The following is a 14759-nucleotide window of genomic DNA, read 5'->3' on the forward strand; positions in this document are numbered from 1 at the left end:
CTCCCCCCCTTGGGGTGTGTTTACAAGCTTAGAGAACCTCCCTATTTATAGGCCTAAGAAAGTGAAAAATCTGAATTCAATATGGCTAATGCATACAACACTTGTTTTATAAAATCTGAAATGGTTGATGCACTTGTATTAGAAAATTTGAATTGGTTGATGCACTTCACCAATAAATCCCACCAGCAGCCCTAGCTCATCTTCATGTCACCATGACCAAGCTTCCAACAAGCTCAATAGCTCATGCCTAGCTCACCATGACCAAGCTTCCAACCAGAAACAATAGCTCATCCTGAGGTCAGCATGACCAGCAACTTCAAGGGCTTACGAATTGGGCTTCCCTTAAGCAAATTAAGACTTTAAGCACTCAAACTTGAAGTTCAGAATGTCTTCTTTCCATCCATATATCATTTGGGCCAATCCAAGGCCGGAGGAGGAAGTTAAGGCCAAAACAAATTGCTAACTCATTTTGCGCGCTGATAAAATCCATCCTGAGCATGGCTCTGTGTTTGCTAGGTAACAGACTCCATATTTATCCAATGGGGCTGAAATTTGGATATGTTATAGTACACACCCATTGGAACAACTTTCATGAATAATGCTGCCTCATCCGAGCTGTCTAGGGTGCTGAAATAAAGCTTGCAATATGACCTACGGAACTGGACTGGCAGGGGGCTGTAGCCAAAATGAGTTTGTCTTTTAAGCTCTTCATCCATTCATCCAAATTAGGCCTTAACATGCTTAAATTGCATGAATTATTCTCTCTTGCTCTATTTGCCTACAAAACACACAAAGGGAGGCAAATAACTTAGAAATCTAAGAAACTAAGCAAAAGAAGTAAGTAAATAGGGCATGTATATGTATGAAATTATGAGCTTAACATTATCCTTGATTAGCTTTATTAGATAGAATGAGTTAGTGTACTATGAAGTATTAAGGAACAAATTTATGTAAAAGGCTTGATTATGCAGTTTAATTGGGTTATTGTTCAAGTCAAGATTATGCAGTTTAATTGATAATTGGGTTACAATTTACTTTACTTGTATAAAATCAGTTGTGAATAATTTTAATCTATAGTCTATGGATTGAATTTATATATGTTTTGAAAAAGAATAATAAAGAAGTAAAAGTTTTGACTCATAGCTTTGAAAATCTGTTTGGCATGTTTATGATTTTGCTTATGAATATGTTTTTCATTTTATAGGCCTTAAAAATGTCAAATATGGAAGCTAGTCCTACACCCACAACAGATGATACACCACAAGTAATTGGGGATGAAGCAGCTACACTCCCTTCACGTCCTCCCACTTCGGGAAAGATCAAGCCTATTAGGAAAGCATCGGAGGTATGGAAACATTTCATTAAGGAACCATTTGAACTAGGGAGAAATATAGGACCTAGAGCTTCTTGTAAGTATTGTCGTGCATCTTATGCATGTGATCCCATAAAAAAAATGGGACATCTACAATGATGCAACATTTGAGAGAAAAATGTACGGGGGGGTGTCCATTAAGAGAGGAAAAAAAACAAAAAGTTCTTGTATTTGACAACAAAGGAAGTGTAGTTGCTTATTCATATAGCAAGGAAAGAAGTAGAATTGCTTGTGTGAAGATGATAATACTTGATGAGCTTCCATTTAGGCATGTGGAAGGTGTCGGTTTTAGGCTATTTATGAGAGAGTGTCAACCTAGATTTGATCCACCATCTCGTAGAACCATTGCTAGAGATGTGTGAGATCTTTTTCAAGAAGAAAAGGTCAAAATCAAGAGTGTATTAAATCTAAATTCACAAAGAGTGTCGCTTACCACGAACACTTGGACTTCCTTGCAAAATGTGAACTATATGGCTTTGACAGCCCATTTCATTGATGATAGCTGGAAATTGCATAAGAGAATCATTAATTTATGTCAAATTACAAATCATAGAGGTGAGGCTATTGGGAGACTTGTGGAGGATTGTTTGCATGATTGGGGAATAGATAAAGTTTTCACTATTACACTTGACAATGCTACGGCTAATGATGGGGCCATTAGGCATATGAAGAGGCAATTGAAGCTTTGGGGCACTCTTTTGCTAGATGGTGATTGTTTACATATGAGGTGTTGTGCGCATATCCTTAATTTGATAGTTTTTTATGGGCTTAGTGAATTGCATGACTCAATTAAATGTATTTGCAAAGCTTGTGTATATACAAGGTCATCCCCATCTAGGTTGGACAAATTTAGGCATTGTTTGGCCTTGCAAGAAATTGACAGCAAAGGTTTATTACCTTTGGAGTGTAAAACAAGGTGGAACTCAGTATATCTTATGTTAGAAGCTGCCTTAAAGTTGCAAAGAGGGTTTGATAGGTTGGAAGAGGAGGCAGCAGACTATGCATCTTACTTTCATCAAAGTGGTGGTGATCGTGATGATGGTATTCCGAAAAAAAAGAAAAGAAAGGTTCAAGAAGGGGAAATCTGCACTAAAAAAAAATTGAAGCCTCCAACCGTTGTGGATTGGGAGTATGCAAGAGCTTTTGTGAAGTTCTTGAAAAGATTTTACGAGGCTACCTTAAAATTTAGTGCATATAAGACGGTTACTTCCAATATCCCCTTCAATGAGATGCTTTCTATTGTTGATGAGTTGAATGCAATGATTGTAAGTGAAGACATTTTTTTGAAAAGAGTTGCAACTTCAATGAAAAAGAAGTTCGATAAGTATTGGGTTAATATTCAAGAAGTGAACCAAGTTTTGATTGTGGCGGTGGTGCTTGATCCCCGTTACAAAATGGACTATGTCCAATATAGCTTTGAGGAGTTAGAAAGTGATGCTTCGAAGGTTATTGTGATGGTAGAAGGGGTGAAGGATCTCTTAATGAAGATGTATGAGGCTTATAAGAAAGAGGAACCAGCAGCTGCCCAATCTACTGCAGAGGCTAATGTACAAAGTGGAGGGGAGGTAAGAGTTGAATGCAATGATCCAAGACTTAAAAAATTTGCGAGAACAAGAAAAGATAGAGCCATGGTTCAAATTAAGATGAGGTGGACAAGTATTTATTAGAGGCAGCTCAAGATCCAGAAATAGCATACTTTGATTTGCTAGATTGGTGGAGAGAGAACTCTCCAAGATTTCCAGTTTTATCTAAGATTGCAAGGGATGTGTTTGCTGTCCCTGTTTCAAGTGTGCCTTCGGAAGCTGCATTTAGTATGGGAAAAAGGGTTGTGGATCCTTTTAGGGCGTCTTTGACTCCTAAAACAGTTGAGGCCCTTGTTTGCACTAAGGATTGGCTAAGCCAAGTGGCTTTTGACTTCAACAAGCAGCCAAGTGAAGATGAGCTTGAGTTTTATCAAGCTTTGGAGAAAATGGAATTAGGCACTGCTGTTATGTTTTTATTTTATTTTATTTTCTGTTTTAACTTTTAACTTTGTATATTTGAATTTGTCTTACATGTTCTCTATTCTTGTAGATATTCAAACTTTGCAACGGAATGAAAATGAACAAGTGGCCATTGGCCACTAATGCTTAGTGCCAAAAATTAAAGGGAGCATGAAGAATTGGTTTGTAAAGGGGCTCTCTTAAATATTTTATATTGGAGCTCTTTTTTGATGATATTGAAGTAGGTTTTTGAACATAACAAGATAGGTTTGTTACTTAAAAGGGCTGGACAGTAGGAAGTTTAGATGTGGAAGCCTTTTTTGATGAGCTCACTTAAATATTTTAGAGTTGGAGCTCTTTTTGATGAGATTGGAGTAGGTTTTTGAACATAACAAGATAGGTTTGTTAATTAAAAGGGCTGGACAGTAGGTAATTTAGATGTGGAAGCCTTTTTTGATGAGCTCACTTAAATATTTTAGAGTTGGAGCTCTTTTTTGATGAGATTGAAGTAGGTTTTTGGCAAAAGATAGGTTAGTCAATTCCTCAACAAACCTATCTTTTGCCAAAAACTTTTTGCACTTCAAAAGATAGGTTTGTAAACTTTGTACTTCGTACTTGAAAGGTGAATGATGGATGTAATTTGTAAACTTTGTACTTAAAATGTGAATGATGGATGTAATTTGTAAATGGTGAATGATGCATACTTTGAAACTTTGGATGGATGTGAATGATGAACGATGCATATGTTTTAGTTTGAATTGAAAGGATTGATTGAATGAATGAATTTGAATATGTTGTGATCTGAATGGTGAATGAATTCAAGCAGGTTTTGAATGAATGTTTGAGTTTGAATGAATTTAGAGACTACATGTTTTCAAGCAGGTTTTCACCAAACCAAACCAAACCAAACCGATCTAACCGGTTAACCGATATGATCGGTTTCCCACCTCATTGGTTTGGCGCACGGTTTGAGTTTTCTCCACACCGAAGTTCATGGTTCGGCGCACGGTTTGGCCTCAAAACCGAACCAAACCAAACCGAGCCCACCCCTAGTAGCGACCATGTATATTCACTTTCACTTGACACCTTGCTTGCAACGGGGTGATAGTAACATTTTTTGTATTGTATTTTGGGTCATGTGTAAATAATAAATTTTTACATGTAAATGCAATGAAAAGATAGAAGACTTTGTATACGTGTCATGTTTACATTATTTATCAGTTGTCACTAAGAGCACCTTCAATTATATTTATTATATTTAAGTTAATTATTGTCTTAAAAGACCAAAACACGAGCTATATATAAAATTTAGGGTTAATTACTGTAGACGTCCGTCAACTATGGCCCCAGTTGCAATTGGGTCCGCGAACTAAATTTTGTGGCAATTTCGTACTTTAGTTTGACAAGAGGGTGCAATTAGGTCTTGCCGTAACTGAATCCGTCGAAATTGACCATGTGAGTGTCACGTGGTCTTGTCGGTCGGGGTATAAGTGACTTTTCGTCGTTTCGAATGAAACAAATCGAATATAGGGCTGAAGAAAAGGGAAAGGACGTGAACTATCCCTTCTGAGGCAGCCATTGGAGTTGCATACGGTGAGCGATCCCTTCTGATGCAGCCATTGGAGTTAAAATTCCTGCAGCAGTGACTGAGTGAGTGAGAAATTTTTTGTGTAAGGTTCGAAATTTGGGGTTCATCGGGGGTACAGTTAAAGGTTAGGGTTTCATTTTGGGGGTAGTTGGGTTTTTGGTCCTTTTGGCTGATAGTGATGGAAGAGTTTGATTTCCGTTGGGGTGGTGTTGCGCCTAAATACAGTAAGTGATTCTGCCTGTTTGAATACGTATGAGTTGGTTTTGTTTTCATCTGTGTGGTCCATAGCTTTTAAAGATTCCTTACACGCTTTGTTGCTTTATACTGTCGTTGACTGCAACACTTAGGGTTTTTTTATCCCTTCTTGTCTTCTATCTATGTCTCACACGAAATGGACTGAAGTTATTCCATAGCAATTTAAAAACTGAACGAAATGTGTACTGTATATTTTGGTTTTGGTGCAGAACATTGAATTAAAAAGGAAAAGTTTTGACCCTTGTTTACTGGTGCAGAACATGAGTTGGTTTTGTCTGATTTTAGGTGTGTGTGTTTTAGCATTGTTTTGACCCTTGTTTACTGTGCAGGTAACCATGAAAACTGTAGTTTAGAACTTCACCATGGGGGTGTGTTGCAAAGTGGGGAGTATAAAAAAGGAAAAGTTTGTTACTTGGATAATGTTGTACAGGATTTTCTGTCATTGGTGGACTTAAGAAAGATAGGGAAAGGGCTTGGTTACAATGTAGACATTTCCAACCCCAAACCAACTCTGGAAATATGGTATAGGAAGGGTGGAACCCATGGTGTAGGTGGGCTTGAACTTATCAGCTCTGATGCTAAACTGGTTGACATGCTGGGCCAAATGCCATGTAATAAGATTGTGGGGTTGTACTATACTGAAGTGGGCAATTCTAATATAGTTTGGAGTCAAGGTTTGGATGGTGCAGACAATTATGCAGAGGTGCAACACAATGTTCAGGTGGAAGATGAAACTGGGGTGGAAGATAATGTTGATGTTGAAGATAAAGATGAAGCTGAGGTTGTAAACAGTGAATAAGATGATGGAGAATTTGTTGATAGTGATTACGAGTTCAGTGAAGAAGAATTTGGGTTTAAGACAGTTGAAGTGCCTGTTCATGAAGGGGCAGAGGACAAAGGAGGCGATAGCAATAGGAGGCCTGGTTTTGAAGCTCCTGGAGAGGTGTCATCAGATGGTGAGCACACCTCAGATTTTGATACTGAAAGTGAGGGTGTTGGGGATGATATGGAAGGGGATAATGAAGGGACAAGTAAGGTGAGAAGGAAAAAAAAACTGCCTCGGTTTAAGCAGTATAGAAGGGCGATGGACTTAAAGAATCCTGAGTTTCGGCTTGGGATGCAATTTGAAAACAGACAGGTTCTTAAGGAGGCACTCAGGGAATATTCCATTATTCATGGAAGGAAACTGTTCTTTGAAAAAAATGACAAGACGAGAGTAAAGGCAATTTGCAACGGAGGATTAAAATGTCCATTTGTGGTTTATGCTTCACAGATTGGAAAGAATGTGCAAACATTTGTAATTAAGAAGTTGAGCTTAGAACACACATGTGGGAGGGTGGAGAAACTGAAGTTTGCTAATCCCAAATGGATTTGTGACAGATTTTCTAGCAAGATTAAGAGAAACACATATTGGAATCTCAAAGCTTTTCAAGGAGAAGTTTTGGAGTCCTATCATGTGAGGGTGTCCAAAACTCAAGTGTATAGGGCAAAGAAATTGGCTAAAGCACAAATTGAAGGAAACTACATACAGCAATATGCACGGTTGTGGGACTATGCAGAGCAGTTGAAGAAAACCAACAAAGGTAGTACAGTGAAAATTAAGTGTGATATGGTTGGGGGTGAAGCAATATTTCAAAGGATTTATGTGTGTTTGGCTGCTTGTAAAAGAGGGTTTTTAGAAGGGTGCAGGCCTGTAATTGGGGTTGATGCTTGCCATTTGAAAGGTCCTTATCCTGGCCAAATATTGATTGCTGTAGGAGCTGATGGTAATAATGGTCTTTTCCCAATTGCATATGCTATGGCTGAGATTGAAAACAAGGACTCTTGGATTTGGTTTCTGTCTTTGTTGATTGAAGATTTAGGCATTAGAAATGGTTTATCCTGGGCTTTCATAAGTGATAAGCAAAAGGGGCTCATACCTGCCATTGCACATGTACTACCAACTGCAGAGCATAGGATGTGCGTCCGGCACTTGTACAATAATTTCATAGCAACACATCTTGGTCTCACTCTTAAACACATGTTGTGGGCAGCTGCCAGAGCCACTACTATTCCTTGGTGGGAAGCAGAAATGGACAAGATGAAGGAAGAGGACTTGGAAGCTTGGAAATGGTTGGTGCAGAGACCACCCAATAATTGGACCAGATCTCATTTTCATACAAGGTATAAGTGTGATCTTCTACTGAACAACCTTTGTGAGAGCTTTAATGCAGCTATAATTGATGCCAGAGATAATTCCATTTTAACATGTTTGGAGAGTATTCGAATGTATGTGATGCTTAGGATGGCTAATCGAAGGGCTGCTTGTGGTAAATGGAAACACCCTGTTGGCCCAAGGATATTCAAAATAATTGAGAAGAATAAGATGGGAGCTTCTCAATGCATTCCTAGATTGGCTGAGGAGAAAATGTATCAAGTCAGTCACATGTATGGTGGAGAGTTTGTTGTAGATCTTGCAGCAATGTCTTGTAGTTGTAGGAGATGGGATTTATGTGGCATACCCTGTGCACATGCTATTTCAGCTATATTCCACAGAGATGAAAACCCTGTTGAATATGTACATGAGTGTTATAAGCCAGAGATATACATGAGGTCATATCAACCAATAGTTCACCCCATCCCTTCTATGGATCAGTGGGTTAAGGGTGGCTTGCCTCCAATTAGACCTCCATTTCATAAGCGGCAACCAGGAAGACCTAAGAGAGTGAGGACAAAGGAGGCTGCTGAGGTTCAATTACCAGCCCCAAACCCACCAAACCCTTTGCCTCCAGGTTACACTGCTCCAGCAGCAAAACTTAGAAGACTCTTCATTAAAATTAGATGTGGAGCATGTGGAAAAGAAGGCCACAATCGAAGAGGATGTGGAAGACAGGTTGTTTAATAAAAAAGGGTTCTGTTATGCATTTTAATTATTTGTACTGTGGTCCACTGTGGTTGTGATTTTGTATAGTTGTGCTTGTATGTTGTGCAGGCTGAGGCAGCCCAAAATGGGAATGTTGGCCAAAATGAAGTTCAAGCAGCTGACAATGGAAATGCCGGCCAAAATGATATTGCCCCAGACCAAACTGAGACTGCCCCAGTCCAAACTGACACTGCCCCAACCCAAACTGAAACTAATGCTGCCCCAACTCAAACTGACACTGCCCCAGCCCAAATTGAAGTTATTGGGCGCAGAGGAAGAGGACGAGGAAGAGGAACAACAACCCAGAACCACCTTTGTCTTTGTTGATAACTCAAAATTTCCCTTTCTAGTACAACAACTTGTTGACCCATTCCCAGATTCTGTTTTTTCAAAATCTTGATTTCTTCTTCCTCTTCTCTCAGTTTTTGCTCTAATTTATTCTTCTCTTCTTCCATCTTTCTGAAATTCTCCGCCGTTGCTCTCAATTCGTCCTCCATTGCTCTTACTCTCCTAAGTAACCCAGGCAAGATTTCCTTTCCTCGTGCGCATGTTTCTTTCTCCACCCATTCGAAAAAATGCACCCCCCTCTTACTGTTCTGCAATTCAAACAAAACGAAACACCAATTTCAGACCCAAAAAACCACCAATTTCTTTCTCCAACCATGCGAAAAAACGAAACACCAATTAACCCTTATGCAATTCAAACAAAAACTTACCCGATTATTGCAACATGCCTCAAATCTTCTTCCGGGATTCAGATCTGTCCATGAAGTCCGCCGTTTGATTTCCGACCCACACTCGCAGTAACGACGCCTGCTATTTGAATCTGTCGAACTCTCCGACATTTTTCCTTCCCTTGCAACCCCTTCTCATGTCTTTAGTTCTTCAATCTTCATTTGGGGGTCGAAGCCAAGGGTTTAAGGCGAGTGTTCAGATTCGAAGGAGAGTCTTCAGACTCGAAAGGACGTTTTTACCCCTCATTTTGACGGACAAATTGACAGAATTGGACGGCAGGACCTAATTGCACCCTCTTGTCAAATTAAAGTACGAAATTGCCACAAAATTTAGTTCACGGACCCAATTGCAACTGGGGCCATAGTTGACGGACGTCTACAGTAATTAACCCTAAAATTTATACCCCAACCATAACCTACACATATAGAGAGACGGGGACATAAAAATATTAAATAATTTTATTTTGTTAAACTTGACAAAAACTCCCAATTTTAAAGTGCGTTGTGAGTCAAAAAAGATGTCGGCATCCTTGTTTAAGTGAAGACCTCTTCACTTGAAAGTCTTCAATAATAATATACAAATACACTGTTATATTTGTGGTAGAAAATAGGTAAATATATTATTACTGTTATATTAGTGTCGTATAAATACTAACATAATATCCCAACTTAAAATTTCTCAGCCATCAGCCCACCCGCGACCCATCTCTCTCAGTCTCTGTCGTCTCTCACTCTGAACTCTCTCACCCTCAGTCCCGTTTTCGGCTGCTCACATATCCAAAATCAAAATCTGAAGCAAAGAGGAAGATGTTGGCGTCAAATCCAAACCTAACAAAGTGCCCCTTCTTTCCCACTCGCTACGTTCCCATCTCCCGGTCTTTCCACATCACATGTAGCGTTTCGCAGTTGCAATCGGCGGCGGAAGTGGTGAATGGAAGAGTCTCCGAGAGGAACGAGATTCGTCTTGGTTTGCCGAGCAAGGGCCGCATGGCGGCCGACACTCTTGATCTTCTCAAGGACTGTCAATTGTCCGTCAAGCATGTCAATCCGCGCCAATATGTTGCACAAATCCCACAGGTTCCTTCTCTTTCATTCAAATTCTTTATCTTTTTTCTTTTATTTATTTATTTTTGAAAAAAAGAATTGAAATTCATTTCTCCATGAATTTTCACTGCAGCTTTCGGATTTGGAAGTGTGGTTTCAACGGCCCAAAGACATTGTGCGGAAATTGTTGTCTGGAGACTTAGACCTTGGCATAGCCGGTTTTGATACCGTCAGCGAATATGGGCAGGTAACCATCACCTATGTATCTTATTCATTCAATTTATTGGTTTTAGGGTGTGCAGTTGTATATGTAATTGGGATTTAGGGTGCACAATTGTAAATGTAGTTGGGTTCTATTCAGCACTATAAAATTCTGCATGAAAAATTGATTTCCATCTCAATATCATCAAATCTTTAGAAACTAATGATGTCGTCTTCCATGCTAGCTGTGTATCTTGGATATTGGAATGCATAACCCAGAATGTATTTACTTAGAAGTTCAAATTGATAGATATGAAGTTGGTCCTTTGTTTAAAACATATGAAAAAATAAAAAATAAAAAAATAATCTTAGTATGTACTCCTTTTTTTTTTTTTTTTTTTTGTGGAATTTGTTTAGAAGTTTTCATAACTTGCTATCATTATTATTTTTTTAATCGTCGGGCCAAACAATGGAGAAAGCTATATAATTGACACCAACAGTCATGTGTCATCCCATGTGCTGTTACTGTGTGCAAAAACGTTGATATTTGTGATTTTAGTCATCATTCAATCATGATCTCTCAATTTCTTGATACTTACCTCAGACCAATCATAGCTTGCTTGTTTTGCCTTTGGTTTTGCCATGATACCTCTGCCAAAAGGTATGAATCAATATTCAGTCGAAACATTTTAAAATGATTGATAAACAGATTATCACTGTTTTTCCTTAGTAATTTGTGTATGTTTAAAAATTACCTGCAGTCATGTCGTCCTTCTCTTGAAGAAATATTTTCTATTTCCTTTGCTTGTTATCCAAAATGACGAACATTGATATTTAAAACTTATCATCATTTGGATTACTTGCCAAAAAGAAAAGAAGGAAGGCCTCCAACTACAGTAGGCTTTCCCCCTGTTTTAATCCCTTGACGTCAGACCTGTGAATGTAGTTGACCAACCAGGAAATAAGTCAGAGCCAGAAACAGATGGAAATGTGCATGCACTTGCAGAGTAACAACTCATAAAGCAATAGGCTATGTCTTCCTTTTAATCGCTTCTGAGACCTTTGGATAGTCCACAGCATAGCTACTTGACCAGTAAAACAGTGTATTCTTTTGGAAGACCTCTGTTATATATTTTGTTAATACAAGAGATATTGGGGGAGAGATAGACCTCAAGTGCAAGTGTAAATGTTCTTAACCACTGAGCTACAATCCCCTTGCAGCTATGTTATATTTAAGAATTGAGTGTTAGATAAATCTTTGGAAGCAGGCCATCTCATAGAATCTGTCCTCTTTTGCACTCTTTCATTCTGCATATTGTGTCAGAAAAATTACTTCATGTTCTTCTATTATATTTTCATTGTTTATTATTTTTTTCTTGTCCAAAATGAATATGAAGAATTGCATTGGTAATTAAAGCTTATCACTCGTATTACTTGTTCAAAGAGAACGGAACACTAATCATCTAAAGTTCTATTTTAGGGGAATGAAGATCTTGTCATTGTTCATGATGCTCTTGATTATGGGGAATGCCACTTATCCCTTGCAGTGAGTTACTTTCTTATTACCCACATAGCCAACTCCAGTTATCTCACTCATATTTCCTTTAATGGCCTTCAAATATCCTTTGTTTTTTCAGATTCCAAAATATGGGATTTTTGAGAATATAAATTCACTGAAGGATTTAGCACAAATGCCTCAATGGACTGAAAAGAAACCTCTGCGAGTTGCTACTGGCTTCACCTATGTACGCAATGTGTTTAAGATTTTTTCACTGTATTATTCATCACTTTCCATTTTGGGAATAAGTTTCTTTTGTTATCTTATTGGAAATAAGGGTTCTGTTTGGATTTAATTTCTCTTTTGTCTTCTACTGCAGCTGGGTCCGAAATTTATGAAAGAAAATGGACTGAACCATGTGACCTTTTCAACTGCCGATGGAGCACTCGAGGCAGCTCCTGCGGTAAGCATATGCTTTGTCAGAGTAAAATTTGGTGTGGTTGCTTGAACTTATGAGGAGCATTGCCTGCTGTCTGAATGTAGTTGCATTGCTCCCAGCATAATATAAAGCATGATGTATATTTCCCAGTATATGTATCATGATTAACAATGTCTTAAATTCATTGTCTCCTGATTCCTTTCGAGGAGAAACATAGGCTATTGGTTTGTCTAGTTTTTGTTTCAAAGTATTTTGTTTCAAATAATTTTATGTATCAATATGTAACCTATAAGTCGTCTCATTCAATGTTATACTAGTCCAGAACTCTGCTGGTGGATTCTAGCTGCTGCAGTTAATATTATGATATTTCTTGAAGAGACTGAATCCATGCTTAAGTTCTAGATGACCATACATTCAAATGACTCTTTTGTTAGCTAGTTGTTTCATGGAGATGGTCTTCAATCTTTTGTACAATCTAGTTTGATGTGGTGTTGTTGACCTTGGCATTTGAAGCTAGGGTTTTTTTTTTATACTTATCAATAAAAGTAGAAAATAATTAATTGCCACCTCTCTCTTTTGAATTTAGATGGGGATAGCTGATGCAATTTTGGACCTTGTGAGTAGTGGGATCACACTGAAAGAAAACAACTTGAAAGAGATCGAGGGGGGAGTTGTGTTGCGAAGCCAGGTAAGGTTCTTGCTTTATGGCCCATCTCACCTAGCATGTGATCTTGTAGGTTTAAGCATGCTACTTAGAAGGAGCTTGTTCAACTGCCTGCTCTTTCCATATCGTCTTATGCTTGTAATTAGATTTTCTTTAGGCAGTTCTTGTTGCAAGCAAGAGATCGTTGATCAAAAGGAAAAGTGCACTGGACACGACACATGAGATTCTTGAAAGATTGGAGGCGCATCTAAGGGCTGAGGGTCAGTTCACGGTGCGTATCTGAAAACCTATTTTTGTACCTTCAGGATTTTTTTTCCCATAATTTTTAAATTTTCTTTTCATGCATTCATAACAGGTAACTGCAAATATGAGAGGAAGTAGTGCAGAGGAAGTGGCTGAGCGTGTCTTGAGCCAGCCATCATTATCAGGTTTGCAGGTGAGGTGTGAAATGAAGCATCACTCTCTAACCATGAACCTTGAGTTCAAGTTGCAGTATACACTAATAACTGGTCTTTTATGGTGATATACTGACCCTTTTTCACTTTGATGAGTTTCTAAATAATCTACATGGTAACACATCCAGGGACCCACCATAAGTCCAGTTTTTTGCAAACGTGATGGGCAAATTGCTTCTGATTACTTTGCCATAGTCATATGTGTACCCAAAAAGGCGCTCTACAAGTCTGTACAACAACTGAGAGCGGTGAGCCATGATAATATATTATAAGCATTGTTCAATGTTATGTAAAATGAATCCTCGCTTCTCAAATGCTATGAGAGTGCTTGTTCTGTTGACCAGCACCCTCACATTCATGCAGCGAAATTCTTCTGGCTTATGTATTTTAACTTTACAGTATATAAAAGAAACAAATAAATAATAAGTCAGAGGATGGCAGTTGGACTGTTCAATCAGAGGTTTAGTTTCGTCATAATTATTTTTTAAATATTGTAGGGACTAGGAAAATATTTTGAATTGGCTAGGAGCTTCTCTAGTTTGTTTATTTTTTGCACAACAGCATGCTCTTGTTTGGTTGGTTAATTGACAGACATGCCACCTAGATACATAAGCAGCCAACTCTGCCCTTTATTTGTTTCACAATGACAAATGAACATTGGTTTGAACTGGTTTCTAGTTTTCAGTTGGTCATTTTTTTAATATGCTGGAACAATGGTTCTAAATTAGAACTGGTTTAAACCTTGGATGTGGAGTTTCTCTGCAGATATCATTGTGTCTGCCTCTTGTACACAAAGGCATATTTTTTAATTATTAAATTTTGAATCTAGGTCCATGTTTCATTTAAGATTTTCCTTTCCTTGGATACTGGGGTTTAATCTCCTATAATTTGGTGCAGATTGGAGGCAGCGGTGTTCTAGTTTCCCCTTTGACCTACATTTTTGATGAAGAAACTCCAAGATGGCGCGAACTTCTCTCAGCACTTGGCCTCTAGTTCTCTCTCTCTCTGTGGTCGATGCTGTGCAAGGTTTGTTATATTTTTGTAGGTATGCCAATATTTAAGAGTTTGATGAGCAAGCCCATCTAGATACCTGCAAATGGTTAGAGGTTGGAAAAGGTGTACTTAAATTAGGACTTAAACTTTGAAATTCTTGTACTCTCTTTATGTTTGAATTGAAAATTTGGTATGTAATCAGAGTGGCGGCGTAAGACAATTTTTGCTAGTCGTATGCAATTTTACTTTTACCTGTGTTTCCTTATTTTGGTTAAATTTTGCAATTGTTTATGATGCAAGGTCAAATAGGTACCCGAGATGGATGCAAATAATTATGTGATCATTTTGCTCCTCTTTTGAGAAAGATCTATTTTGAAGTCTTAAAGAGAGATGTAGAAGTTAATTATGACTAGAAGATTCGACAACTGCAAATAGAATAAGATGGAACAGCACATGTTCAAAGATCAATACTATAGGTTAATTGGTAAACGTACACAAGCCATCACCTTATGTACTTCCATTGTACAAGACCTCATGAATTTTTTTAGTAACTGACTCTCGGAACTTCCTGCATTCAAAATATTTTTAACAAGTATGATAGTAAAACAACTTGGACACGTTCTTTCTTTGGT

At 38.2% G+C, this 14759-nt stretch overlaps 2 protein-coding genes across 2 annotated transcripts; both read left to right on the forward strand.

The window, feature by feature from the left end:
* The first annotated feature begins 1842 nt into the window (after positions 1-1842).
* LOC148291100 (zinc finger BED domain-containing protein RICESLEEPER 2-like) lies at positions 1843-3505 on the forward strand. The gene is made up of 4 exons (XM_088245347.1): positions 1843-2080; positions 2180-2937; positions 3042-3359; positions 3446-3505. The coding sequence occupies exons 1-4, from the start codon at positions 1843-1845 to the stop codon at positions 3503-3505; spliced, it is 1374 nt and encodes a 457-aa protein (XP_088101473.1).
* Positions 3506-9493: 5988 nt separating this feature from the next.
* On the forward strand, positions 9494-14378 carry LOC110764119 (ATP phosphoribosyltransferase 2, chloroplastic). Its single transcript, XM_021967040.2, has 10 exons — positions 9494-9910; positions 10011-10124; positions 11559-11624; positions 11716-11823; positions 11956-12039; positions 12602-12703; positions 12837-12950; positions 13035-13115; positions 13263-13382; positions 14032-14378. The coding sequence occupies exons 1-10, from the start codon at positions 9641-9643 to the stop codon at positions 14125-14127; spliced, it is 1155 nt and encodes a 384-aa protein (XP_021822732.1). The 5' UTR covers positions 9494-9640; the 3' UTR covers positions 14128-14378.
* Positions 14379-14759: the final 381 nt, after the last annotated feature.

The sequence above is a fragment of the Prunus avium genome, chromosome 8 (genome assembly GCF_965620075.1).
Source record: "Prunus avium chromosome 8, drPruAviu1.hap1.1, whole genome shotgun sequence".
Classification (NCBI taxonomy): Eukaryota; Viridiplantae; Streptophyta; class Magnoliopsida; order Rosales; family Rosaceae; genus Prunus; species Prunus avium.

Excerpts from the sequence above, each read along its gene's own strand:
- LOC148291100 (XM_088245347.1), top strand. The coding sequence starts at position 1,843 with ATGGCTTTGACAGCCCATTTCATTGATGATAGCTGGAAATTGCATAAG. Across the intron at positions 2,081-2,179 it reads GGGCACTCTTTTGCTAGATG|CTTGTGTATATACAAGGTCA; the intron begins GTGATTGTTTAC and ends GTATTTGCAAAG. Across the intron at positions 2,938-3,041 it reads ATGTACAAAGTGGAGGGGAG|GCAGCTCAAGATCCAGAAAT; the intron begins GTAAGAGTTGAA and ends TATTTATTAGAG.
- LOC110764119 (XM_021967040.2), top strand. The coding sequence starts at position 9,641 with ATGTTGGCGTCAAATCCAAACCTAACAAAGTGCCCCTTCTTTCCCACT. Across the intron at positions 9,911-10,010 it reads ATGTTGCACAAATCCCACAG|CTTTCGGATTTGGAAGTGTG; the intron begins GTTCCTTCTCTT and ends TTTTCACTGCAG. Across the intron at positions 12,040-12,601 it reads CACTCGAGGCAGCTCCTGCG|ATGGGGATAGCTGATGCAAT; the intron begins GTAAGCATATGC and ends TTTTGAATTTAG.